General features: G+C 39.6%; 10 protein-coding genes across 10 annotated transcripts; 6 read left to right on the top strand and 4 right to left on the bottom strand.

Moving 5' to 3' along the window:
* Positions 1-210: 210 nt before the first annotated feature.
* RPL27B_3 (60S ribosomal protein L27B) lies at positions 211-675 on the top strand (the record flags this gene model as incomplete). Its single annotated transcript, XM_064830891.1, has 1 exon — positions 211-675. The coding sequence occupies one exon, from the start codon at positions 211-213 to the stop codon at positions 673-675; it is 465 nt and encodes a 154-aa protein (XP_064683393.1).
* A 114-nt stretch (positions 676-789) lies between these two features.
* On the bottom strand, positions 790-1659 carry ATC70_011704 (uncharacterized protein; the record flags this gene model as incomplete). Its single annotated transcript, XM_064830890.1, has 5 exons — positions 790-954; positions 1011-1279; positions 1330-1388; positions 1442-1526; positions 1593-1659. The coding sequence occupies 5 exons, from the start codon at positions 1657-1659 to the stop codon at positions 790-792; spliced, it is 645 nt and encodes a 214-aa protein (XP_064683392.1).
* A 204-nt stretch (positions 1660-1863) lies between these two features.
* Positions 1864-3147, top strand: ATC70_011703 (uncharacterized protein; the record flags this gene model as incomplete). Its single annotated transcript, XM_064830889.1, has 4 exons — positions 1864-1950; positions 2008-2140; positions 2212-2341; positions 2418-3147. 4 exons carry the CDS (start codon positions 1864-1866, stop codon positions 3145-3147), a joined length of 1080 nt encoding a protein of 359 aa, XP_064683391.1.
* Positions 3148-3478: 331 nt separating this feature from the next.
* On the bottom strand, positions 3479-4892 carry TMEM97 (Transmembrane protein 97; the record flags this gene model as incomplete). Its single annotated transcript, XM_064830888.1, has 6 exons — positions 3479-3606; positions 3670-4089; positions 4163-4412; positions 4482-4589; positions 4651-4722; positions 4815-4892. 6 exons carry the CDS (start codon positions 4890-4892, stop codon positions 3479-3481), a joined length of 1056 nt encoding a protein of 351 aa, XP_064683390.1.
* Positions 4893-5401: 509 nt separating this feature from the next.
* ATC70_011701 (uncharacterized protein) lies at positions 5402-5779 on the bottom strand (the record flags this gene model as incomplete). Its single annotated transcript, XM_064830887.1, has 3 exons — positions 5402-5557; positions 5629-5715; positions 5777-5779. 3 exons carry the CDS (start codon positions 5777-5779, stop codon positions 5402-5404), a joined length of 246 nt encoding a protein of 81 aa, XP_064683389.1.
* A 677-nt stretch (positions 5780-6456) lies between these two features.
* Positions 6457-7685, top strand: ATC70_011700 (uncharacterized protein; the record flags this gene model as incomplete). The annotated part of the gene is made up of 2 exons (XM_064830886.1): positions 6457-6472; positions 6787-7685. The coding sequence occupies 2 exons, from the start codon at positions 6457-6459 to the stop codon at positions 7683-7685; spliced, it is 915 nt and encodes a 304-aa protein (XP_064683388.1).
* A 6188-nt stretch (positions 7686-13873) lies between these two features.
* On the top strand, positions 13874-14317 carry ATC70_011699 (uncharacterized protein; the record flags this gene model as incomplete). Its single annotated transcript, XM_064830885.1, has 3 exons — positions 13874-14032; positions 14088-14225; positions 14291-14317. 3 exons carry the CDS (start codon positions 13874-13876, stop codon positions 14315-14317), a joined length of 324 nt encoding a protein of 107 aa, XP_064683387.1.
* A 907-nt stretch (positions 14318-15224) lies between these two features.
* Positions 15225-16819, top strand: ATC70_011698 (uncharacterized protein; the record flags this gene model as incomplete). The annotated part of the gene is made up of 8 exons (XM_064830884.1): positions 15225-15251; positions 15317-15383; positions 15438-15710; positions 15769-15997; positions 16053-16382; positions 16441-16494; positions 16556-16658; positions 16712-16819. The coding sequence occupies 8 exons, from the start codon at positions 15225-15227 to the stop codon at positions 16817-16819; spliced, it is 1191 nt and encodes a 396-aa protein (XP_064683386.1).
* A 232-nt stretch (positions 16820-17051) lies between these two features.
* Positions 17052-17842, top strand: ATC70_011697 (uncharacterized protein; the record flags this gene model as incomplete). Its single annotated transcript, XM_064830883.1, has 4 exons — positions 17052-17058; positions 17123-17559; positions 17627-17682; positions 17746-17842. The coding sequence occupies 4 exons, from the start codon at positions 17052-17054 to the stop codon at positions 17840-17842; spliced, it is 597 nt and encodes a 198-aa protein (XP_064683385.1).
* A 353-nt stretch (positions 17843-18195) lies between these two features.
* ATC70_011696 (uncharacterized protein) lies at positions 18196-19859 on the bottom strand (the record flags this gene model as incomplete). Its single annotated transcript, XM_064830882.1, has 8 exons — positions 18196-18352; positions 18416-18601; positions 18659-18756; positions 18810-18929; positions 18985-19073; positions 19138-19441; positions 19502-19583; positions 19645-19859. The coding sequence occupies 8 exons, from the start codon at positions 19857-19859 to the stop codon at positions 18196-18198; spliced, it is 1251 nt and encodes a 416-aa protein (XP_064683384.1).
* Positions 19860-21484: the final 1625 nt, after the last annotated feature.

Here is a 21484-nt window from a genome sequence, read left to right as displayed (position 1 = left end):
CTCATCCATTGATTGCATACGTGCTTGTATTCTCCATTTGAGGAGCCATTTTATTTTTGCTACAAAGCATAATGATAGCATCATGGATGGCAGTGTGTATCCAATCACATGTACGCTTGGGAGATGCAATTCATATGCTGTAGGTCAATTTGGAGAGAGAGAGACTTTTTTTTTTTTTTTTTTTTTAATATATTTCTTGAATAATCCACCATGTCCACCGACGCAACACCAGAGACTTTGCTCTTCTCATCAAGCGATTACGACAATGAAGAATTAGCGCGTCTTGTTGAACTTCAAAGACGACAAACAGAGCTTTTACAACCTGACATTGATAACCTAGATTTCCAAGAGGACGATGAGGATGACTTTTCAGTGACCAACAGAAGAGCATCCATCAAAAAGGGGCCCACTGTACCCGATATGCGTTTCGAGAAGCAAGTTGAAAAGTCGATTGCACAACTGCAAGAGAAGGGAGCGTCCAACTTCTCCATCATGTGGTCTATTGTAGTCAAAGACAACATCCTTATACCTTTTGTCAGTGGCTTTACGTGGAGTGTGTGTTCAACAGCGTGGACCTGGTACAGAACAAGAGGTGTGGTGAATGCAAGAAACCCTGCAAAGAAGTTTGGTTTCTTTCGCGGTATCCAACATGGCATTGCTGAATGGACAAAGTGAGTGAGAGGAGAGGGAAGGGTTTTATTGAGACATGAATTAACATGCTATTAGGCTTGTTTATAATGCAGTGGCTGGAAGTACACAACATTTGCTGAATAGCACACCAACAATCGCTTAATGTGTGATTTTTACAATAAACTGCTTTTCTCTACCAGCACGACGTTCCATGATGATCTTTGCATTCATTTCGTATGACTCTTTCATGAGCTGCACCACTTGATCAGGCTTGTTTTCGTTGATTAGCAGCAGGTAGAATATGCCTTGGGGAGAGAGAATGCCCTACACAAGTGTCAATTGATAGGCCATCCCTCCATTCAGTGCACTACTATACATACCTTGACAAGTGGCAGCAACTGATCAATGACTTCTCGGCCATCAATGCCACCTGCCCACGCTGCTTCAATGCCCAGACTGCCAACCTCTTCATGTGTTGTCACCACATAGGGTGGATTGAAGCACAAAATATCGATGCGATTCTTCAATCGCGGCATGATGCCTTCGACCAGCGATGTTCTAATCGGTTCAATCTGTGTAATTCCGTTATGTAAACCTGTTTTCCGAGTAGTTTCACATGCAAATGCGCTGATGTCGGTGGTAAGGAACACTAGTTTGGCAATGTGAGTTACAGGCTGCATCTCATAGACACTGAGTTACCTGCATTCTTATTTCCAACTATTTTGGCAAGCAAGGTTGTAACACATCCGGAGCCAGATCTGCAATGGTTAGTTAGCCTGTATCTCTTATGCTACTACCTCGCTGTGCATACCCTATTTCAAGACAGATACTCGGCTTGAGCTGCTGAATCAACGCTTCGTCTTCTTCTAAAGCATCTAGTAATAAAAAGGTATCCTCTAAGCAATGGTATGAGTAAATACGACAGACTCTTTCAGCATGAAAAAAAAAAAAAGAAAACTTACCCGCTGGCTCATAGACTCTCTCAAAGTCCTCTTTCTTGATATGAGATAAATCCGGCGTAGGTATCATGATGGAGAGGCGGTAACAATGACAACATTTCAAAAATTGTTTGTTATCTTGCAAAAACACAAGTCTTGTCATCGGATGTCCAAATGGAAATGTTGTCAATGTATGCTCCATTGATCAAGCAAGCAAACAGATACTGTATAAATAATGCCGACACCAAGTGGCAGTATTTCCAATGCATCGCTCCTCTTTTCATCTTTCATAAAAATGACCAAAGATCAAATTGACGACATTCGCATCACAGGCTACAATTCTCTTTTGACACCATCGTATGTCAAGGAGGAATTCCAAATAGTAAGTGAGATGCAACATCCCAAGCAGCAATAATCTGATCTACTGTCATCTCTATAGTCTGCCTCATCAAGAAAGACCGTGCTTGAAGCAAGACAAGATATAGCAAATATCATCCAGAAAAAGGACGACAGAGTGTTTGTCATTGTGGGTCCTTGCTCTATCCATGACACCATTGCTGCAAAAGAGTATGGTAGGTGACATCCAACATGAGACACGCCCTTCAGAGTATTGACGCATCCACATCTGCTACTCTCACTATAGCCAGACTACTGTTAACTGCCAAAGAAAAGCACAAAAACGAGCTTGTCATTGTCATGCGTGCTTATTTCGAAAAGCCAAGAACAACGGTAGGCTGGAAAGGCTTGATCAATGACCCTGACATCAACGAAAGGTAAGTTTCTATCTGTCTCATATACAAGCATGCCAGATCTAACCACCCCCCCCCCCTCTCCCCCGACAAACCGCAGCTTTGACATCAATAAAGGTCTTCGTATTGGTCGTGGTCTCTTGAACGATATCACCAATATGGGCATGCCAGTATCCGTCGAACTGCTTGACACCATCTCGCCTCAATACATGGCTGATTTGATCTCTTGGGGTGCCATTGGTGCTCGTACGACTGAATCGCAACTACACCGAGAACTTGCCAGTGGCGTGTCCTTCCCTGTTGGATTTAAGAATGGCACGGATGGTAATCTGACGGTAGCTATTGACGGTATCGGTGCTGCTGCTGCTCCTCATCACTTTTTGGGCCTCAACAGTGCTGGCGTAGTCTGTATCACGCATACTACTGGTAATCAAGATTGTCATGTTATTCTGCGAGGTGGTAAAACGGGCCCAAATTATGACGCAGAGCATGTACAAAAGACCAAGGCGTTGTTGACAAAGGCCGGTTTACCTACTTCAATTATGGTGGATTGCTCTCACGGTAATTCCAACAAGGATCACAAAAACCAGCCCAAAGTAGCGCAGTGTATTGCGGATCAGATTGCTCAAGGAGACGATGGACTTGTAGGCATTATGATCGAATCTCATTTGAATGAAGGCAAGCAAAGTGTCCCTGAAGACGGCCCGTGCGCTTTGAAATATGGTGTATCCATCACTGATGCTTGCATCGATTGGAAAGAAACCGAAACCGTATTGCGTAATCTTGCCTCGGCTGTTAAGCTTAGAAGAGAGCATGCTTGTGCCAAATAAAGTCAGGCATGCCTTAGCATCTAGTAGTTGTCTTGACACATCTTTAATAAAATAAGCATTTGATGCAATTATTGTCTGATTTAAAGCTCGTTAAACGACACACTAGTTCTTAGCATCAACTGCACTCAGGCAAGTTTATTGATTTTTTTTTTACTATGTACTGTGATATTTATTCTAGAAAGGAAAAAAAAAAAAGGAGGGTTCAGATCAACACATTTAATAGGCCATGTTGTTTTTATAATAGGTGATGGAGGTGGGTGAGGTGGAGGAACGAGTTATGTAATAAGAGGTGATAAAGAAAAAAGAGGATGCGACTATATGTAAATGCTGCTTAAGCAATTTCGTTTGATACAACACGATCTACAAGAGGCTGAATGTCCTTGATCTTTTCCAAAAAGACATCGAGTGCTGAAAGGAAGATTTGCTCAGCTGGAATAATACCAGAGGTTTCGACATTGACTATTTGTACAACCACATGTTAGCAATTCAATTGCCCATCAACCACAAATTTGTTCAACTTACAAATAAAATGATCACGGACACGGGTTAAACGAACCTTGCCGTCAAATTTATCATGTCGTAAAACTTCTCTGCTAACTGTATCTTTGCGGGCATTGACAACCTTGGCAGTCTTTACACCATTCTCCATAACCACATCGACAACGCCATCAACAAAGCACTTTTTGAAATCCTCAGCATCTTCACCAGTGATGGGCTCTAAAATAGTGATTTCTGGCAAGATACGATAGGATGCTGTAGCAACAGGAGACCATTTAGCATGTTCTCTGCCCACACCCTTTTGACAATGCAATTCCATTTCCATCTCTTGACCAGGTCTTAACTTTGCAATGACAATATCATCATGAACAGGTCTGGGAGGATTGTCACCAAACTTTTCTTCTTGATTACCCTTGGGTTCCCATACTAAATCGCTAGAGTAAACTGAAGACACATACATGACGGATTAGCATTCTTGAACCATGTCCCTTTGTATATATATATACTGCATCCTTACCAAAACTGTTGATATATTTCTTGTTGGGATCAGTTTCATCAGCTGCAGCTTCAGGGTTGAATTCACATTTCTTTTTCAATTTGAAAACAAGAGTGTTGAGATCAGTGGGTCCACCATCTTCTGTCATGTAATCAAATTCAAGAGGATCAGCTTTGATAGGGATCAAACCCAAACGATGTGCGACGACTTCATCTTGAATAATGGAGGTGTTGTTCATCACATATACTTTTTCAATGGCCATGGTAGGAACCTATAGATGGTGTCCATTGACATGTCAATACACTAAATCCCCTTGCCCAAATATCCAAATAACACTTACCTCGGCAATCATGATACGACGAAAGGCATTAGCAACAGACGCGTCAATGCCAATCAAGTCAAACTCGACACTGTGCTTGGATAGACGCTGGATCTTTACTTTGAAGTTCTAAACACAACATGAACATCAGAATGCGGCTGATCTATCGACTCTAGCCTCTGTATAATACCTTTTTGAATTCTTCGAGATTGAATGCGTTGCTGATACCACGATATTGGTTAGGGTAATCACTACCACTGACCTAGATTTTTTTTTTTTGACATGTTGGACATTAGACATCTTGCAACTCTTTTCGGGCACTCTAGTCAAATCTGTATATCAGCGGCTACTCACACTGTAAACTCTGTCTTTTTCCACTATAACACGAGTGCGCAAAAGTTCGACATTTTCGGGAAGAGCGGCGTCCTTCATTTTATAAGTGATATGTAATCTATAAGCACAAGAAAGCTATTGTATGAAGAAAAGCTTTTTTTCGTTTCTGTCAGAATAAAAAAAAATTGGGACATGGTTTTCTCGAGTCACAGGCACTGTTGTTCATTAGGAGATGGTTTTGATATCAGGAATGGCATGGAATCAACATTAGCATCCATACTACTATTTGCTCAATACAATCACCGTTTGTTCAGCGAAATGTTACCTCTTTAGTATCACCAATGAATGTTACCCTCATGATGCATCTTATGTCTCCAATTCCTCATGGATGTCATCCAAATCCAACTTTCGGGGTACAACATTTGATAAAATGTCCCTGACCAATGATATGAAGAAACATCAGTAAACTCCATTGCCAAAAGCTGATCATCATGGAAAATGTGTGTAAAAAAAATGCTTTATTTTGTATTCTGGTGTATATATATGTGTGTGTGTGTGTGTGTGTGTGTTCGAGTGCGTGAATGTATGATAGAGTGAGAGAGCTGTATCTATTTTGCCTTTTTGTTCTTGCTTTGAGATGTTGTCTTTACAAAGAAAGCGGTGATGAGAGAGACACCTGCAACCAAAACAGCAGCAGGCAAATAAATAGCATATTCATGAGGAAGGAAATACTTTTGAAGGCTACTGTCTTCGCTTAAGAAAGGCTAGTTCCATACAGTTCAAATGTTAGCTACTGTCAAGTGAGTAGGCATATTCATGATGCTTTTTCACCTACCACAATAAAGGTCCAAGTAGAATAGTATACGAAAATGAAGAGTGCTGCACTGACGGCAGTAGCACCAAAGATTCTGTCTGTTGAGCCCTAAAATGCATTCGACCGCTTAGATATCTTCATCACCAAGGCATTTAATTTAATGTTTTACCATAATTTGTTAGATGTATCAGTAAATGAAAGAAAGGGTATCAATTCCACGCGCTTCTTGGATACCATTGTGTGCCATCCATCATACCTAACGTGGAAGAAGCACATCAAAAGTGACTATGTTTGATGGCTCAGTTCCCAAAATGGGTGGATTTTGCATAGGAATCAAGTGCAGTATAACAGCTTTTGATAGCAAAAGGCATCATGGTTTATGTGCTTTTTGATAAGGCAGTCCATAACATAAAAAGTGTGATCAAGCTCTTCATAGATTTCCAACAGCATCAATCGTCTACAGGACACGCAAGGCATCACTTCTGCCAGCAGCCAAAGTTTTTCAGCCTCCGACTAGCAGTTTTTTTCTTTTTTTTTTTTTTTTTTACTCGAAATGGGAATTTTTGATCAACTTTCGACTTGCTCGATCTATTTTGCAAGTGTCGACTATATAAAATGTGATAATCATCCAATGCGTCCTAATACATTCTTGGAGCACTTTTCAAGGCGCTTCTAATGGTACTGATTGTAGGTGGTGTTTTGAATAAACTTGCTGAGCAATCTTGGAAAATATGAAATGAGGTTTTTGGCGAAAATGCCAAGATTTTACATATGAAGGTCTCTCAAACAAAGGTTCAAGGGCTGCTTTAGATCAAGAGAAACATTTTGATTTAATATCATCATAACATAATGTTGAGAGGGTGCGGTAACGGGATGTAAATTACCTGTGCTTTTAGTAAAGATTACGCTTATTCAACTATAAAGAATTTGGACACGTCAAGTAGCTATTACGATCAATACTACTTCTCTAGTGTACAAAATAAATGGTTCCAACATCGACCCAGTCCACACCAAGCTTTCCTTAACATACTCACCAATGTCATTACCACCATGGATCGAATATACCTCGTTCCTTCACAACCTGTCACTTAGATTTTCATACAGGTTTATCATTACCTTTCCTTGAAATTATCTTACATACCCTCCCTTCTACTCACCCCCATTTCTCTTCTTTCACAGCTCCAGATCAACTGTTTGACCGACATCACGCCGTCCAGAAACTGCTCGCAATAGATGTGTTTACCTTTGGCTTCGACTTACAAGTGATCCGTCTTAGAAACTGGACCTTCCTTGAGTTTTGCCATTATCCAAGAATATCTCATCGAGTTGCCCGTTGGATTGAGGAAGGCCAAATCTACCTCCAACCATTCTTTCTCGCTCTCTGCCGTCAGGCCCCTCGCCATTCATTTACCAGTGCCTCCTTTGGTGCCAACCCCCACAACATCCGCCCACTCATTCGCCGTCTTATCAAACCTATAACACCACTACCTCCAACAGTGCCACTCAACAGTATTCAATACTATAAACACTTGGTTTCCACTGACATGCCCACCATCAACAACTCACCTCTTTCCCCATCCCAATGGCGCCTCTTTTGGAAACTACCTATTCTCCTTCAATCCCGAACTGTATGGTATAGACTTATCCATCGAAAAATTCCCTCCAAATCGATCCTCCACCACTTCATCCCCACAACTCACCCTTCACCTTCGTGTCCTCTCTGTTTGACCCAGAGCCCGGAGGATATCCAACATTTCTTCTTTACTTGTCCTCTCAAACTCGCTGTATGGCGGTTCCTTGCCACTACATACCTATCCCACACACCGATGACCGACGACGTCCTTCTCCCATTCCTCCACGGCATTCAAACTCTATCCATAGCTGAACCCACTCGCTCTGCCTCCTTACCTTTTCCAGAGCTTACCGTTTACCAAGTTTTCGCTACCAGTCTACTCTGTATATGGCAAGCCCACTGGCGCTCCATCTTCGACCATGTCCCTTTTGTCACCCTCAACGTTAACGCATCTATTGCCCGTTCTCTGTCTCGCTTGGAATCGGAATTACAGTTTGATTTGTAAGTATGTACCCCCACGTATTTTATGGTCGTATTCCACTTCCTTGCTTCCCTTTTTCATTTCCTTGCCTTTAAAAATATATCCAGTCTTCTTCTTCCCTCATCATGACATTTAGAGGACTTTAAATAAAAAATGGAGTACAACTCCCCTACAACAAAAAAAAAAATGCTTCCTTAAGCTTTCCTGGAGTACTTTTCAAGGCGCATCCAATGGTACCAAGTTATATAGATGTTTTAAATACACCTATTGAATGATTTGTAAAAATATGAAATGAGGTTTCTAGCAAAAATGTCAAAAACTTACATATAAAAGATACACAAACGACGTTTCAAGGGTTGCTTTGGATCGATAGCAACATTTTGATGTAATACATACCATAGTAAAAGTCATCATCTTCAAGGTAAAAAAAAAAAAAAAAAATGCGATTGTTTGATTTTCGATGAAAACCATGAGGGATACCTCATGCTTTTTGGTCCCCAAAAAGTTGAGCAAGGGTGACAGAAAGTTAGTGCTAGATGAAAGCAATGGTTTGATACTATTCTGACGGCCTAAAACGGCCTTTAACACAAGAAATCACGGCTCAAATGCATCTAAAATACGCTGTGTTTTGCGCACAATCGAGTAATAAAGGGTAATGCGTGTATCAGATCGTTGAAGGCCACTTCCATCCAAAGTAAAATTGAGTCAAGCGAGCCATGTAATCATTGTCTGACATACCAATATGCTCGCCGTCTCCATCCGTCCATGGTAACCGGGATTTTGTTGAAATGAAATATATGACAACGAAATATACAAAGATACAGCCATTTAGCCAGGTCATCCTTGGCTGTAGCATCATTCAGCGTACCAGAACAAGCCCAGCCAACATAGACGCAAAGACTCATGTTTGACATGAGGCAAAACTACAGCGTGCATAGTCCCCAACACCTACATATGCGAGCTTAGGCTTTGATGTACTTATATCTGCATGGCAAGATAAGCTGCCTCCTTCGGATCCAAAGAGCTTATCAAAAGCAGCTAATACATCCAATCCGAATTATTGATTTCCATAGCAGTAAACTTATACCCTTTGCATCTCATATCGACATTTATAATTTCCTGGGCAAATACAAGATTTTATTGATATAAAATAAGCAATGTTTAATGTGTACTCATATCAGGCACACGCATTTAATGTGTATTGTATAGTTTTTCATTTTATTTATTGTAAAAAATAATGGTCTCTCTTGGTTGCTTTTACAAAAAGCTTACAGGTTGAACCACGAGAAGGTGGAGACCAATCTCAACCCAAAAAGTGAAAGTAGGCATGGGGGAAGGGAAACACATGACAACACAGAAGACTTATTACAGAAGACTTATTACAGAAGACTTATTACAGAAGACTTACTACAGAAGACTTATTACAGAAGACTTACTACAGAAGACTTATTACAGAAGACTTACTACAGAAAACTTATTACAGAAGACTTACTACAGAAGACTTATTACAGAAGACTTACTACAGAAAACTTATTACAGAAGACTTACTACAGAAGACTTATTCCAGAAGACTTACTAGAGAAACCCTCACACCAAAGACACGAAACTCTCAAAAGACAAAGTACCAAAGACTTGAAAACCTCAGAGTGTGCCCTTAAAAAATCCCCCATGCGAAAGAATACGACCAAATAAATATAAATATCTATATACTAGGACCAGAGAGAGCCAGAGAGAGCCAGAGAGAGCCAGAGAGAGCCAGAGAGAGCCAGAGAGAGCCAGAGAGAGCCAGAGAGAGCCAGAGAGAGCCAGAGAGAACCAAAAGTATCCAAAGAGAACCAGAGAGAACCAGAGAGAACCAAAAGTATCCAAAGAGAACCAGAGAGAACCAAAAGTATCCAAAGAAAGCCGTCAAGTAGAATAGAACCAGTCTTGAAATACCATAAGCCTTGTATTGTGAACCACCCTGATTCAGAGCATGTTACCATCCGTTATGTGCAGACAAGACAAATATACTTACATGATCACCAGTCTTCTAGTAGCGTCTATTGTTTTTGAGAGAGAAAAAAAAAAAAAAAAAAAAAAAGATGAAGAAAAAGATAAAGAAAGGACGTGAGATAAAGAGAGAAATCTTCTACCTTTTATACCTTGATTACAGTAGCAACAATTTAAGGAGACACGCAAAAAACACTTCAAACGCAATTCTGAACGCTACTGGCATCCAGAGACAATGCAACTAATACCATTGGAATCGCCTTCAACTGCCCTACAATATGATATGCATTATTACTACTGTATACACACAAGATATGATATAAACTCATATGGTTTATTTCGTTTATTGATTAAACACAGTCAGCTTGTTTACATTTACATCTTGTATTCGGTTGATAACGGAAAGTGAACAATTTGATTCGCTTTGGATTTGAAAAGTTCGAGCAAAATGTAAACAATAACGGGTTCTTTATCAGTATAGTTTTGCAGTGATTGCAGTATATAAATTACATGTATTCACTATTTTATATGTACAAGCAGAGCTGTCAAAGTTCTGGTGCTACTGTCACCAACAGGATATGCTCTTACTTCTTTGAAAAGAATGTAGGCAAGTTGCACGGAAAACAAACAAACAAAAAGTCATCGTTCAATTAGAGTGAGCATATTGGTAGTAGTGCAAGCAAACCCATTTGAAGCTATATTTTACAATGTGTATCCAAGTAAAAGGCAATCTTGATCCGCTGCTTTTGGGCCTGTAGAACACTTGGGTGACATGACGCCGCCTCAAAATACAGTATTTGCATGATTTTTAAAAAAGTGTGTATGTATAAACCAGTTGTCTGTCTTCGTTAGTGCTCAGTAGAAACCTCACATGTATTTCATAATTAGTATTGCCATCTATTTGCTAAAAATTCCTAGTAACAGGAGATGTGATGGCCCTTACACTTTAATAAAATGGACATTTGGCATTAGGTTCCCAAGCGTATATGGTATTATAGCATTGCCTTAGTGGCTGCTATAGTATAGCCTAGTAGTGGTATCTCAATGTACAGTACATCAAACCTCAAGTGCCATTTGCAATTTTGAATAGCAAGAAAGTTTGCGTTTCATATTAGGCCATTTATTTGAATATGTAATAAACAATGATTAATCCGAGTGTCAGAAACAAAATGTGCTTCAGAATCAGGCAAAAGTAGAGAGAATAAGCTACTATAATACTTTTTTTCAAATTGCAATCCTCTTTATATTAGCTTCAAGATCGTAGATTACATTGATATCAGAAGCACTCAAAATCAATTGAATTCTCGCTTAACGTCTATTCCAGATTGGACAGATTTTGATCCAAAAACGACTTGATTCATCTATTTTGCAGAATTGGACTATATTAGATGCGATGATCATCTTATACTTTCTAATGCATTTCTGGAGTGCTTTTCAAGGCGCATCGAATGATGGTGCTTATGGCAGATGTTTATAATAAACGCATCGAGCAATATCAAAAAATATGAAATGAGGTTTCTAGCAAAAATGTCAAAAACTTACATATAAAAGATACACAAACGACGTTTCAAGGGTTGCTTTGGATCGATAGCAACATTTTGATGTAATACATACCATAGTAAAAGTCATCATCTTCAAGGTAAAAAAAAATGCGATTGTTTGATTTTCGATGAAAACCATGAGGGATACTTCATGCTTTTTGGTCATATTTTTTTTTTTGGTCCCCAAAAAGTTGAGCAAAGGTGTCTGTTGAGTCTGTAGCGGTTGCGGACATTCAGTAACTCAGCAAGAGTCGGATCATGATTTACATTGTCTCTCACTGTCTACGTTAGGACATTAGGTTCGACACAGAAGTGAATCATATAATCGATTATGATGGTCTCTGATAGTGAAGGATAATGATGGCTGCAGATTGTATTATCATGGCTGATAGAACGAATCGGATCCTTCAATTGACTGATATTAGATAAACATGATACGATGTATTGACTCAGTTGAAACAACAAGATAGATTGATGATTCATCAGTAATGATCTCTTATAAATAGGATGTGTTTGAATCAATTAATAAATCTTTAGTTTTCGTATCTGGTTACTTTTTATAGTCTTCCTTTTTTTAAAATCTATCTTAATTTGTTAATACTATATCTTTGGATACAACAGTGTCAGAAAGTAACTGCCAGATTAGGGCAAGTGTTTGGTCCTATTATGACAATCTAAAACCGCCTTGGATGCGAGAAAACGCAGCTCAAATGCATTCAAATTTTGCTGTATTATGGACACGAAGGACTAAAAAGTGGAAATACCTGTATTCTACTTGCCCGTATATGAAGTAGCTAGATGTATATGGATGTAAAGCATCACATAAGAATCAGATCCACACATAATATGAAGGGTTTTCATATGCAAGTAGAGGGTCAGCTTGAACGTAGTAGTATTATGATAAGATACGCAAGGGCAGCCGGTAGCTCGAGCTGTTGCTGTGCAGGTTGATTCTCACCGAAACGAAGCGAAGGTAGAGAACAATCTGAAGCATAAACACTCATATGATTAGTGATTATATATCAGTCAACAATCAGGGTTCTTCTTCTAACATTTTAGCTTTATTAATATTGGGATATTAGCCAAAGGCCCGCGGCAGCGCGAGCCGTTTGAACGTAGGTTGGTTTCCACCGAAGCGAAGCGTAGGTCAGGAAACCACCCGAAGTGCTGAAAGGCTCGTATACCATAGAAGAAATCTTCGTTTTCGGGGTCAAAAACGCGATCGTTTGATTTTCAATGAAAATCATGAGGTATCACTCATGGATTTTGATCGATTTTCGACGATCCTGAAAAAGTGGAGCAAAGGTGTCAGGCGGTTGCTGTCAGATGAGAGCAATTGTTTGGTGCAATTCTGGTGGCCTAAAACGGCTTCTAACGAGAAAACGCGACTCAAATGCATGCAGTTTGAGTAATATGAGGCAGTTTAAGCTGACTGAGGGCCTTAATATGAATTTCTCACACTGAGACGGATATGGAGCACCGTGAAAGAGCTAAACCCATTACTTAAATTCGCTCATGGACGGTTTTCATACGAGAGGAAAGTTTAGAAAGTAAAATCCAATAAGAGGTATAAATAATGGCAGATGAGGCTAATACAGTGCATGCCAAGACTATCTCGAAAGCAAGATGTGTATAATACTTTTGGATGATCTCTCTTGTAGGGATGTATTAGAACGTTCAGCTGTAAGCTTCACTACCTCTATTAGCGTAAGCTGTTTATGCGAAGTGATCGGTTCAACCCTCCGTTTCCAAGATGCTATACACATGAACAGCTCATTTGTAAACGAAGGTAGCGTTTTGTACATACAAGGGTATTTTGGCTTCTCCTTGTTGAAGTCAATAAATTTATTCAGCTAAATGTCAATAAGCAAGTAAAACTGTTTGCTTGCTTTCTGTTGACTATCTACTTTTGGCTACCACTCAAGTTGCACCAATTTCATTTTAACCCAAGGTACTCTAGCTCCTAAATATGTAAAGTTGGAAAAAAACAGCAGATCAGAAAGATTTTGAATCTACTTTTTGGCCCATCAATGCAAGAGTGAAAAAAAAAGGAAAGAAAACTAAAATAGTCCCTGGTTCATTAAAAGAACAAAATATTGGCAAGTTCAATTTGATACTTGAACACACAATAAATACAGTAAACTCATCTAATATATACATCGTTGCATATTCACACTGGATCTCATGTCTGAACCTACAAGTTTTCGTATGAAATAACATTTCGCATTACTCGACTATTTTGATAGCACTGAAGGAGTAACAGTTTTAAGGTTCTCTTCATCAGCTGGCAATGTGATGTAAAACGAGTGATTTGTGCAAAGATCAACGAGATACGATGGCTTCCAAGTGAAGTTCAAGATGACCTATGTGTGAATGATGCTTTTTTTTTTCGTATATCGAGATTTCGAGGCAAATAGTATCGTAGATGTGCAGCAGATCATTGTCTTTGACAAGATCAAGAAGAGATTGACAGCCTGGATCAACCTGGATCTTCCTCTGCTCCATCGGTACCTTAACCCTTCAAAATTTCATATTATCTAGTCACCCATGACGTGAGCTAAAGCATCCAATTAAAAGCTCAATATGAGAAAAAATTTATGAGTAGAAATCATAATAAATAATTTTTTTTTCCTTGCAGACAAAGGTTCATCCTCTCTTTTTGAACGTTGATATTTGACAATGAAGCATCTCGCAGCCTATCTTCTTCTCGTTGCTGGTGGTAACACCTCTCCCTCTGCTGAGGACATCAAGTCCCTCTTGACCACCGTTGGTGTCGAGGTTGATGAATCTCGTGTCTCTGCCTTGATCAAGGCCATGGACGGCAAGACCGCTGCTGAGGTAAGTTTCTAAACGTTCATTTGTACTTTGTGTGTATACTCATATTTCTGGATAGGCCATTGCTGAAGGTTCTTCCAAGCTCGCCTCTGTCTCCTCTGGTCCCGTTGCCGCCTCTGCTGGTGGTGCTGCTGCCGCTTCTGGTGATGCCCCCGCTGAGGAGGCCAAGGAAGAAGAGAAGGAGGAGTCTGATGATGTAAGTTGATGAGAGTGTGTATGAATAGATAGGATCATTGTGTATTTACTGTCATTCTTTTTCAGGACATGGGCTTCGGTCTTTTCGATTAAGCGCTGCAATTATCTAGCATTTACTTTAAACGAAACCTTTTCTGCGCAAGCAATCATTGCTTGTTAATAAAGACTATATAAAAATTCAAAAAATCAAAAAACGTGCCCGCGCTTCTGGCCGCTTCCTTCGTATATGGACAAACAAAGTGATCATGTAGTTGGATGTAGGAAAGTACAGTTGCTTGGAAATTCGGTGGCTTAGGGCATCCTCTTTTGAATGTCAAATGAAAGGGACATTGTATACATTTACACACAAGCAGACTAATGCTAGAGCAGAGAATACAGCTTGCAACTGTTAAGATATGCCACATTAGCATTCTTTTCGCTTCAAAGCACTGTGCATGCAGAACAATCGACACTTCACGTCAATGTGGCTTAGACGACTTCTGGAAAGGGCTCGATCTCCTGGTGGTTGCATGCTTTAAAGGTTTCTTGATGAACTATGGATCTGTCTCGTCGATTTGTAGACAGGATATGCACAATAGTTCACAATTACTATGAAATGAGACTGCATTTAATTGCTGCCGATTCTAATCGCTGAAGCTGCAGAGTATTTCACATCCAATTCATTTCGTAAGGATGAATCAGCATTGCAAATTAAGTATGTTGCTATGGTAACCTTAAAGGCTATATGGTAACCAGCAAATATCTAGCGTGATGACTTGTACGATCTAACAATATAAATTGTGACCCCAAGGATACGATTATCAACTATAGACATGAATGTGCTTGTTTATGAGCCTTTCAGTATGCACTTGAGCTACCATTTTGTGGCTGCCTATACTCTGAACATTTTAAGGCTTATGAATGTGATGTCACTCTCACGAGGGAGAGTTCGCTCTGTTCGCATTACATTCACACTCGCAGCAACTTGTGTATCAACAATTTAATTCTTTTATAATCAAAAATGGCCACATACGATGAAGAATCTATGGTAAAATTCATTTGACTCAAATATACTGATAGTATTATTTACCAAAATGTTACCTGTTCGTAAAGAGACAAGAGAAATTATTCGGCTCTAGTGAAGAGGAGGAGGAAATGAGCGACCTTGATGGTGATCAAGGTAATACATTTTACCCACCAGATACACAATGATGATGATAATAACGAGATATAGCATCTGATACCGAGGAGCCTGTCAGATCAACCCACATCGAAGAAGAAGAAGAAGAAAAAGAGCAACAAGAGGTGCAACATGACGAAGAAGCACCCAAGCCCATCACAAAGCTACCATCTTTCAAAAAAAAGCATAGAGACGTTGACGATGAGGAAAATGCTCGCTTAGAAGAGGTCCGCCGTGAAATTCGTGAATTAAAGAACAATTCGTCTCATCACAACAGCGCTGATGTTATTGAAGACGAGGATGAGGCTCCTATTGATCCTCGTCAAGGTATGAAGATTTGGCCGTGTATTTACTGCTCAAGCGATTCATCTGTATATCATTTTAGCTTTGAGAGATGAAATTGATAGAGAGTTTGCCAAGGCTTTGAAGGGCGGCAAAAAGAAGAGAAAGAAGCAGGATGGTGAAGATCTTGAAAGTTCTATGGATGAGGAATTATCCAACTTGAGAGAGCGCATGAGAAATGCCTCAGAGGAAGATGCTGTTGCTAATGGAGAGAGACGAGCTGCCACAGCAAAGTTGAAGATGTTGAATGAAGCTACCACGATGCTGACAAAGTAAGGCAGTTGCAATATATGTCGGCTTGATGATCTCACTGATATGTTGTTATAGCAAGCATTTGCATGATGCGATCTTGGATAACGGTCTTTTGGAGATGATAAGACTATGGCTTGAGCCTTTACCTGATCGTTCTTTACCTAGTTTGGATATTCAAAGTGAAATGCTTGATGTTTTGGACAAACTGCCCATCGCAGGTGATCATTTGCGCGAAAGTGGAGTTGGTAAAATCGTCTATTTCTATACCAAATCGCCTCGTATCGAACCCACCATGAAGAGAAAGGCTGATCAATTAGTAGCCAAATGGAGTCGATTGGTTATCAAGCGCAGTGAAAACTACAAGGAACGTCGACCAGCTGTCCAAGAGTACAGACAAGAAGATGCGTGAGTAACATTATACGTGTACGGTTAATAGGAAAATTGTGCTTATGTTTTCAAACAGACTTCATCAAAGAAAGAGATACAGACGTCCTGCTGAAGAACCAGAGGAAGACAAGTACGTTATCTCGTGTATAACAAAAACTTTAATATATTAACCTTTTCGTACCCGTTTCTAGACAAGAGAATAGACATTTTGTTCGAGTACCTCAAGCTGTGGCCGCAGATTACGATGTTGCACCTCAGAGTACTGTTAGAACCGATAAAAACAGAAACTCTCGAGTAAGTTTTTAACAGTAACTATCAAATGCATGAAACTAATTTTACTTGAATAGCCTGATAATACATTCAGAAGATTAAACAACACAATGCGTTCTATCAAGACTGGACCCAAAAGAACTACACCCAAGGTGTCTATTGAGGGAAAGGGAATGTCTTTCTAATCACATCATATCCTTGTAAATGTAAATAAAATAGCTTTCAATACAAGATAGTATCCTCTCTCGCCCATTTTATGTTCCTGAAGAATAGCGCGTTAGGGAGTGCCATTCGGAACCTAATCCGCTCAGATTATGTTCATTTGTAACACTGGAGTTTTTCTGGAACTATATAAAAAGAAATGGCATTGTCTTCTCGTCACTCCTCCTTTCCTAATAATATACTATTATTTATACAATGTCTGGTAAGTATTCAAGTAGAAGAGATGCCTGGTTATGCCATTCACTCATGGTATAATACAAAAAAAGACTCTGAAGAAATCAACTATGGCTCTCGCCCGGATGGCCCTATCCAATTTGGTAACCACATCTCTTTGAAGCACAACATGACTGGTCGTTATTTGACCTCTGTTGAAGGCAATATCTATGAAAACGGTAGTGGACAACAAGTCGTCTTTGCTGGTGGATGGGAACCTGACCATGAAACTACTTTTATCGTGATTCCTCGTATTGGTGATGAAATTGAGGGTCAAGTTGATGTCAACTTTGGCGATGTCATTCGTCTCAAGCATTTAGCTACCAGAACCAACCTTCACTCACATCCCAACATCCCTAGTCCCATTACCGAGCAACAAGAAGTGACATGTTACGGTAATGACTTTACTAGTGATGAAAATGATGAGTGGATCGTGGAGCAATGGACCTTTGATGAGGAGGAAAACGAGGAATTTGACCCTGAGGATGCTGTAAGTGATTTTAGCCATGATACACTCCTCCTTTTGGATATGTCTAACATGTTTACATGATATAAAGACTTGGTACACAGGTCGCTCTTTTGCTCTCCGTCATGTTGCTACTGGATTAACATTGTAAGTTTGGATACTTTCTTGAGCTTCCATCATTATGTTCTAACAACAATTTCTTGAAACTAGGCACAGCCATGATGAATCCCTTAATGAAGATCAAAATGAAGTTACTTGTTACGGTGCTGGCCCTGATGAGAATGATAGATGGCGCGTTGCTTTCTAAGCGATAGCTTGCTCAAAAGACACATAATAAAACTGACATTTCAACACACTACTGTAGAATTCATTCAACCTTAATAGCATCCGGTTACACGAATTTGATTGTAGTTTTTTTTTAGGTGTATTTTCTCCAGAAAAACGACTCATGTACAGTAAGCCTTGTGCATCTCCAATATTCCCTCTTCTGTTGAGTTCAATTGGGCTTCATGACCAGAATTATCTAATCGATTAAACTTCTATTTGGTACCTGAAATTATATCGATTAATGCTGGACTGGTTTTGACTCTAAGCAATACAAATTTCATATGAAACTGTCCCTGACAAAGCTGTATTGTACTTTGAAGTAAATGTGTATATTTAATAGGCAATAGGAAATGCAGATTTGCTAACATTATTTGCGTTTTTGATACTATTGGATGGTGAAGGTTCGGCCGTTTGAGTAGCACTTTGTAATGGAGGGAACACCACGTTTTCCAATTCACTTTTTGCCTTCATTTTATTCTGATAGTTAAAACTAGTGTTCAAAGAGAACGCTTATGAGCCTAATTCATAGTACCTTTACAACGAAAAATCTTACCTTGAAATACCCTTAAACTCGTATTGATCACCATAGGTAACATTGAAGAATCGTGGACTAAACTCTCTGCCCTCAGCTTCACGAAGCTTGGTTTCCTCGCGCTGTCTGTCTTCTATAAGCGTCTTTTCGTCCGTTGCTGTATCCATATCGTCTTTGAGAATGGCTGATGTCACCTTGGACCAGAGTCTGTACATAAATTAGGAATCTCTTTGCAAGTATGGATTAAGCGTCGTATATGTATACCTTCTGGATTCTAGTGGCTCTTGCTCATCAATGTCTTGCACCACCTTGGGATGAATTGTGGACGATTTCACATCAAAAAAGAGTGTCTTGTTGGAGGCCTATCGCAACATCATCAGCTTCAGCAATTACTGCTCTCAACTGCGTCTATTACCTTGGCCATCTTGATGTAAATCTCATTGGACCATTGACCTGATATCTCGTAAAGCACCTCGCCCGTTGATTCCTTTTTAACTTTGCCTGACACTGAGTTGTACTGCCCTGAAAAGAAGCCCTGATGACACCAATTCAGTAAAGTGTCTTTGGACGCTGCCTCCAAATCAACTTACCTTGGTTTTAAAATCAAGCTCGCATACCAAGTCGCTTGTTCGGCATCGAACGACACAACTGTCGCCCAACTCTAAAACCATTTTACCGACTAATCACAAAGATAATTAGCTCAAATGTTACCCCATCTTCAAATCTTACCACAGATACGTTACATAATATTCCTCTCGCATAGACGTTAGGCATCGTAATATCGTATCTTTCATTGTGCAAGTGCGTAAAGACGATATGATTCTCGCCTTCCATTAATGTAGCGGCACTGTTTCCGAGGAACCTCGATTTAGGTCTAAGATCACCTTGAATGTAAACGCCATTTTCAGGGCTACCATAGTAATAGGCGGAGATGGGCGGGTGATGAGATACTTGCTCGGCAACGTATGTTGCTTCCGTGCCATTGCTGTATTTATACTTGCACCTGAATATTTCACCTAATACAGGGTTGTATGGCTTTTTTACTCCCTATACGTGCAACAGAGTTTGTTATGATTTCATATGAGGAGACGATTCTGTAGAACCTACTTTTGGTTTAATATGCCATCCTGATAAAAAGTATCGCACTACGTCCAAGAATCGTACTAGGGGATCTGTCTTTGTGCTTGCCCTGATATGCCAAACGATGGTTTCAGCAATTGAAAAAAAGAGGACGCAAGAGAGATACTTACTCGATGAGCAATTCTGGATGACTCATAAAATCGGTGACTCTTTCAAGCATTGACCGAGGCTCCAGGACAAAAGTAGGAAGTGTCACTCTATGCAAATCCATGTCCTTTCTTAATTGGCTGATGATACCCATCAGAATACTACGAGAGTTGTCCTCTAACACTTCAGTGCAGTCTGGATCACCACCTTCAGCATTTGCATTTCCACGTCCAAGCATGATTTGAGAAAACCTAGGGAATTGAAGAGAGAAGAAAAGGAAGAAAGGAGAGAAAAAGCGTGAAAAGAAGAAAAAAAAGAAGAAAAAGAGGGGAAGCCAAGAAAACAAACAAGATCCCCTAATGGTATAAAAGCATAAATGATAGACATATGCTTTTTTCAAAAGAAAATCTTCTCAGCCCCCAGGTAGCAATCTTTGGAATTAATAACAAACAAAGTCTAGTCATCAACCTCGTCATTGTTTGTTTTCTTTCATAAACCCCATCTTCTCTAGGACTTCCATGTTGTTTTCTGCTTTTCTTTCAGATGTACATTTTACTGCTACAGCCTCTTGAATTCCCGCTTGAATATTGAATTACAATGTAAATAGCTTCAAAGCAGGGCCTAGTCCAACTTAAACGTGCTTATCACAGCCATCTGCTCGAGCTTACGTACATGAACATCTTGGAGTCAGTTGATCAGCATCCATAAATTGTCAACCACAAATCATCATGCATTTGGAACCATGTTTTAATCCCATAGGGGGGCTCTGACGAAGGGAGGAAGGGCCCTCGGATTTTGCTTGGTGAGACAGACTTACAGCAATGGAGTCTTTGTGTCAATTTTTATGCTTGCAAATGACCATTGCGTGTTACAATCATTTTCAATTGACCATAACTTCTTCTCGAACGGAGCATGATTCAAAACGATTGACACGAAAAGGGCCCTCAGCAGTAATACAGGTGTCCAATAATTGGAAATGTCTCTCTGTACGAGAACAGATCTCTGAGCACTTGAACCTAAAGTTATACTTGAGTTGGGAATATCATAGAAGCTCACGCGACACGATTACTTGATTATGCTCTTCAGTTACAGACTTCAATGGTCAAACAATTGCGTGGGATTCCATCTGTTTACAATAAGGATTCTATACAGCAGAGCACTCATTTCTCCTTTTTTCATGTCAACTACAAAGTTTTTTTACTTCATATGGTCCAACCTTTGTGTATCATATAGGATTGAGCTTTTGGTAGTAAATTCAGCATGCTCAATAGATTAATAACTTTAAAAGGCATTACCGGTTCGAACTCGCTAGACTAACTTTAGAGACTCTTTTTTTTTTTTTTTTTTTTTTTTTTTTTTTTTACTGAATTGATTTCTGTAAGGCATTGCATAATCCAGCTTTTATGACAGAAATGTTGATCAAACCGGTCTCATAATGTCAAATAACGCTCAGCTCTCGAACGATAATTGATTGAATCATATTGCCTTTCTGGTACCAATGGTAACCTCGGATGATCCAAATAGTGATATCGTCAAATATTGAAGTAGACAGGCATTTCAAGTCCCAGCAATGACATAAAGTCAAATGGCCCTTGAAAAGTTGATGCATCTAATATAGCAGGTACAACAAGCAATGTTCTAATAGTTTCTATGGAATGATGAAGCAAGCTATACATCTTCTGAGTCTTGGCAATCCATATCTTGATTTGAATTTGTACAAATACAGATGTTTCCATTCGTACAGACTTGATCTTGATACGTTTTACAACAATAGATTCTTGCTCGAGCCACGTGGATTGCCACGCTATTCACATCTCTACTTCCGTTTAGCAGCAGCAGTAACTGATTTGCGATCCTGGAGTA

This window comes from Mucor velutinosus (genome assembly GCF_035048745.1).
Source record: "Mucor velutinosus strain NIH1002 chromosome Unknown tig00001564, whole genome shotgun sequence".
NCBI lineage: Eukaryota > Fungi > Mucoromycota > Mucoromycetes > Mucorales > Mucoraceae > Mucor > Mucor velutinosus.
Note: the sequence above shows the minus strand (reverse complement) of the source record. Positions and strands in the feature narration are given on the sequence as shown.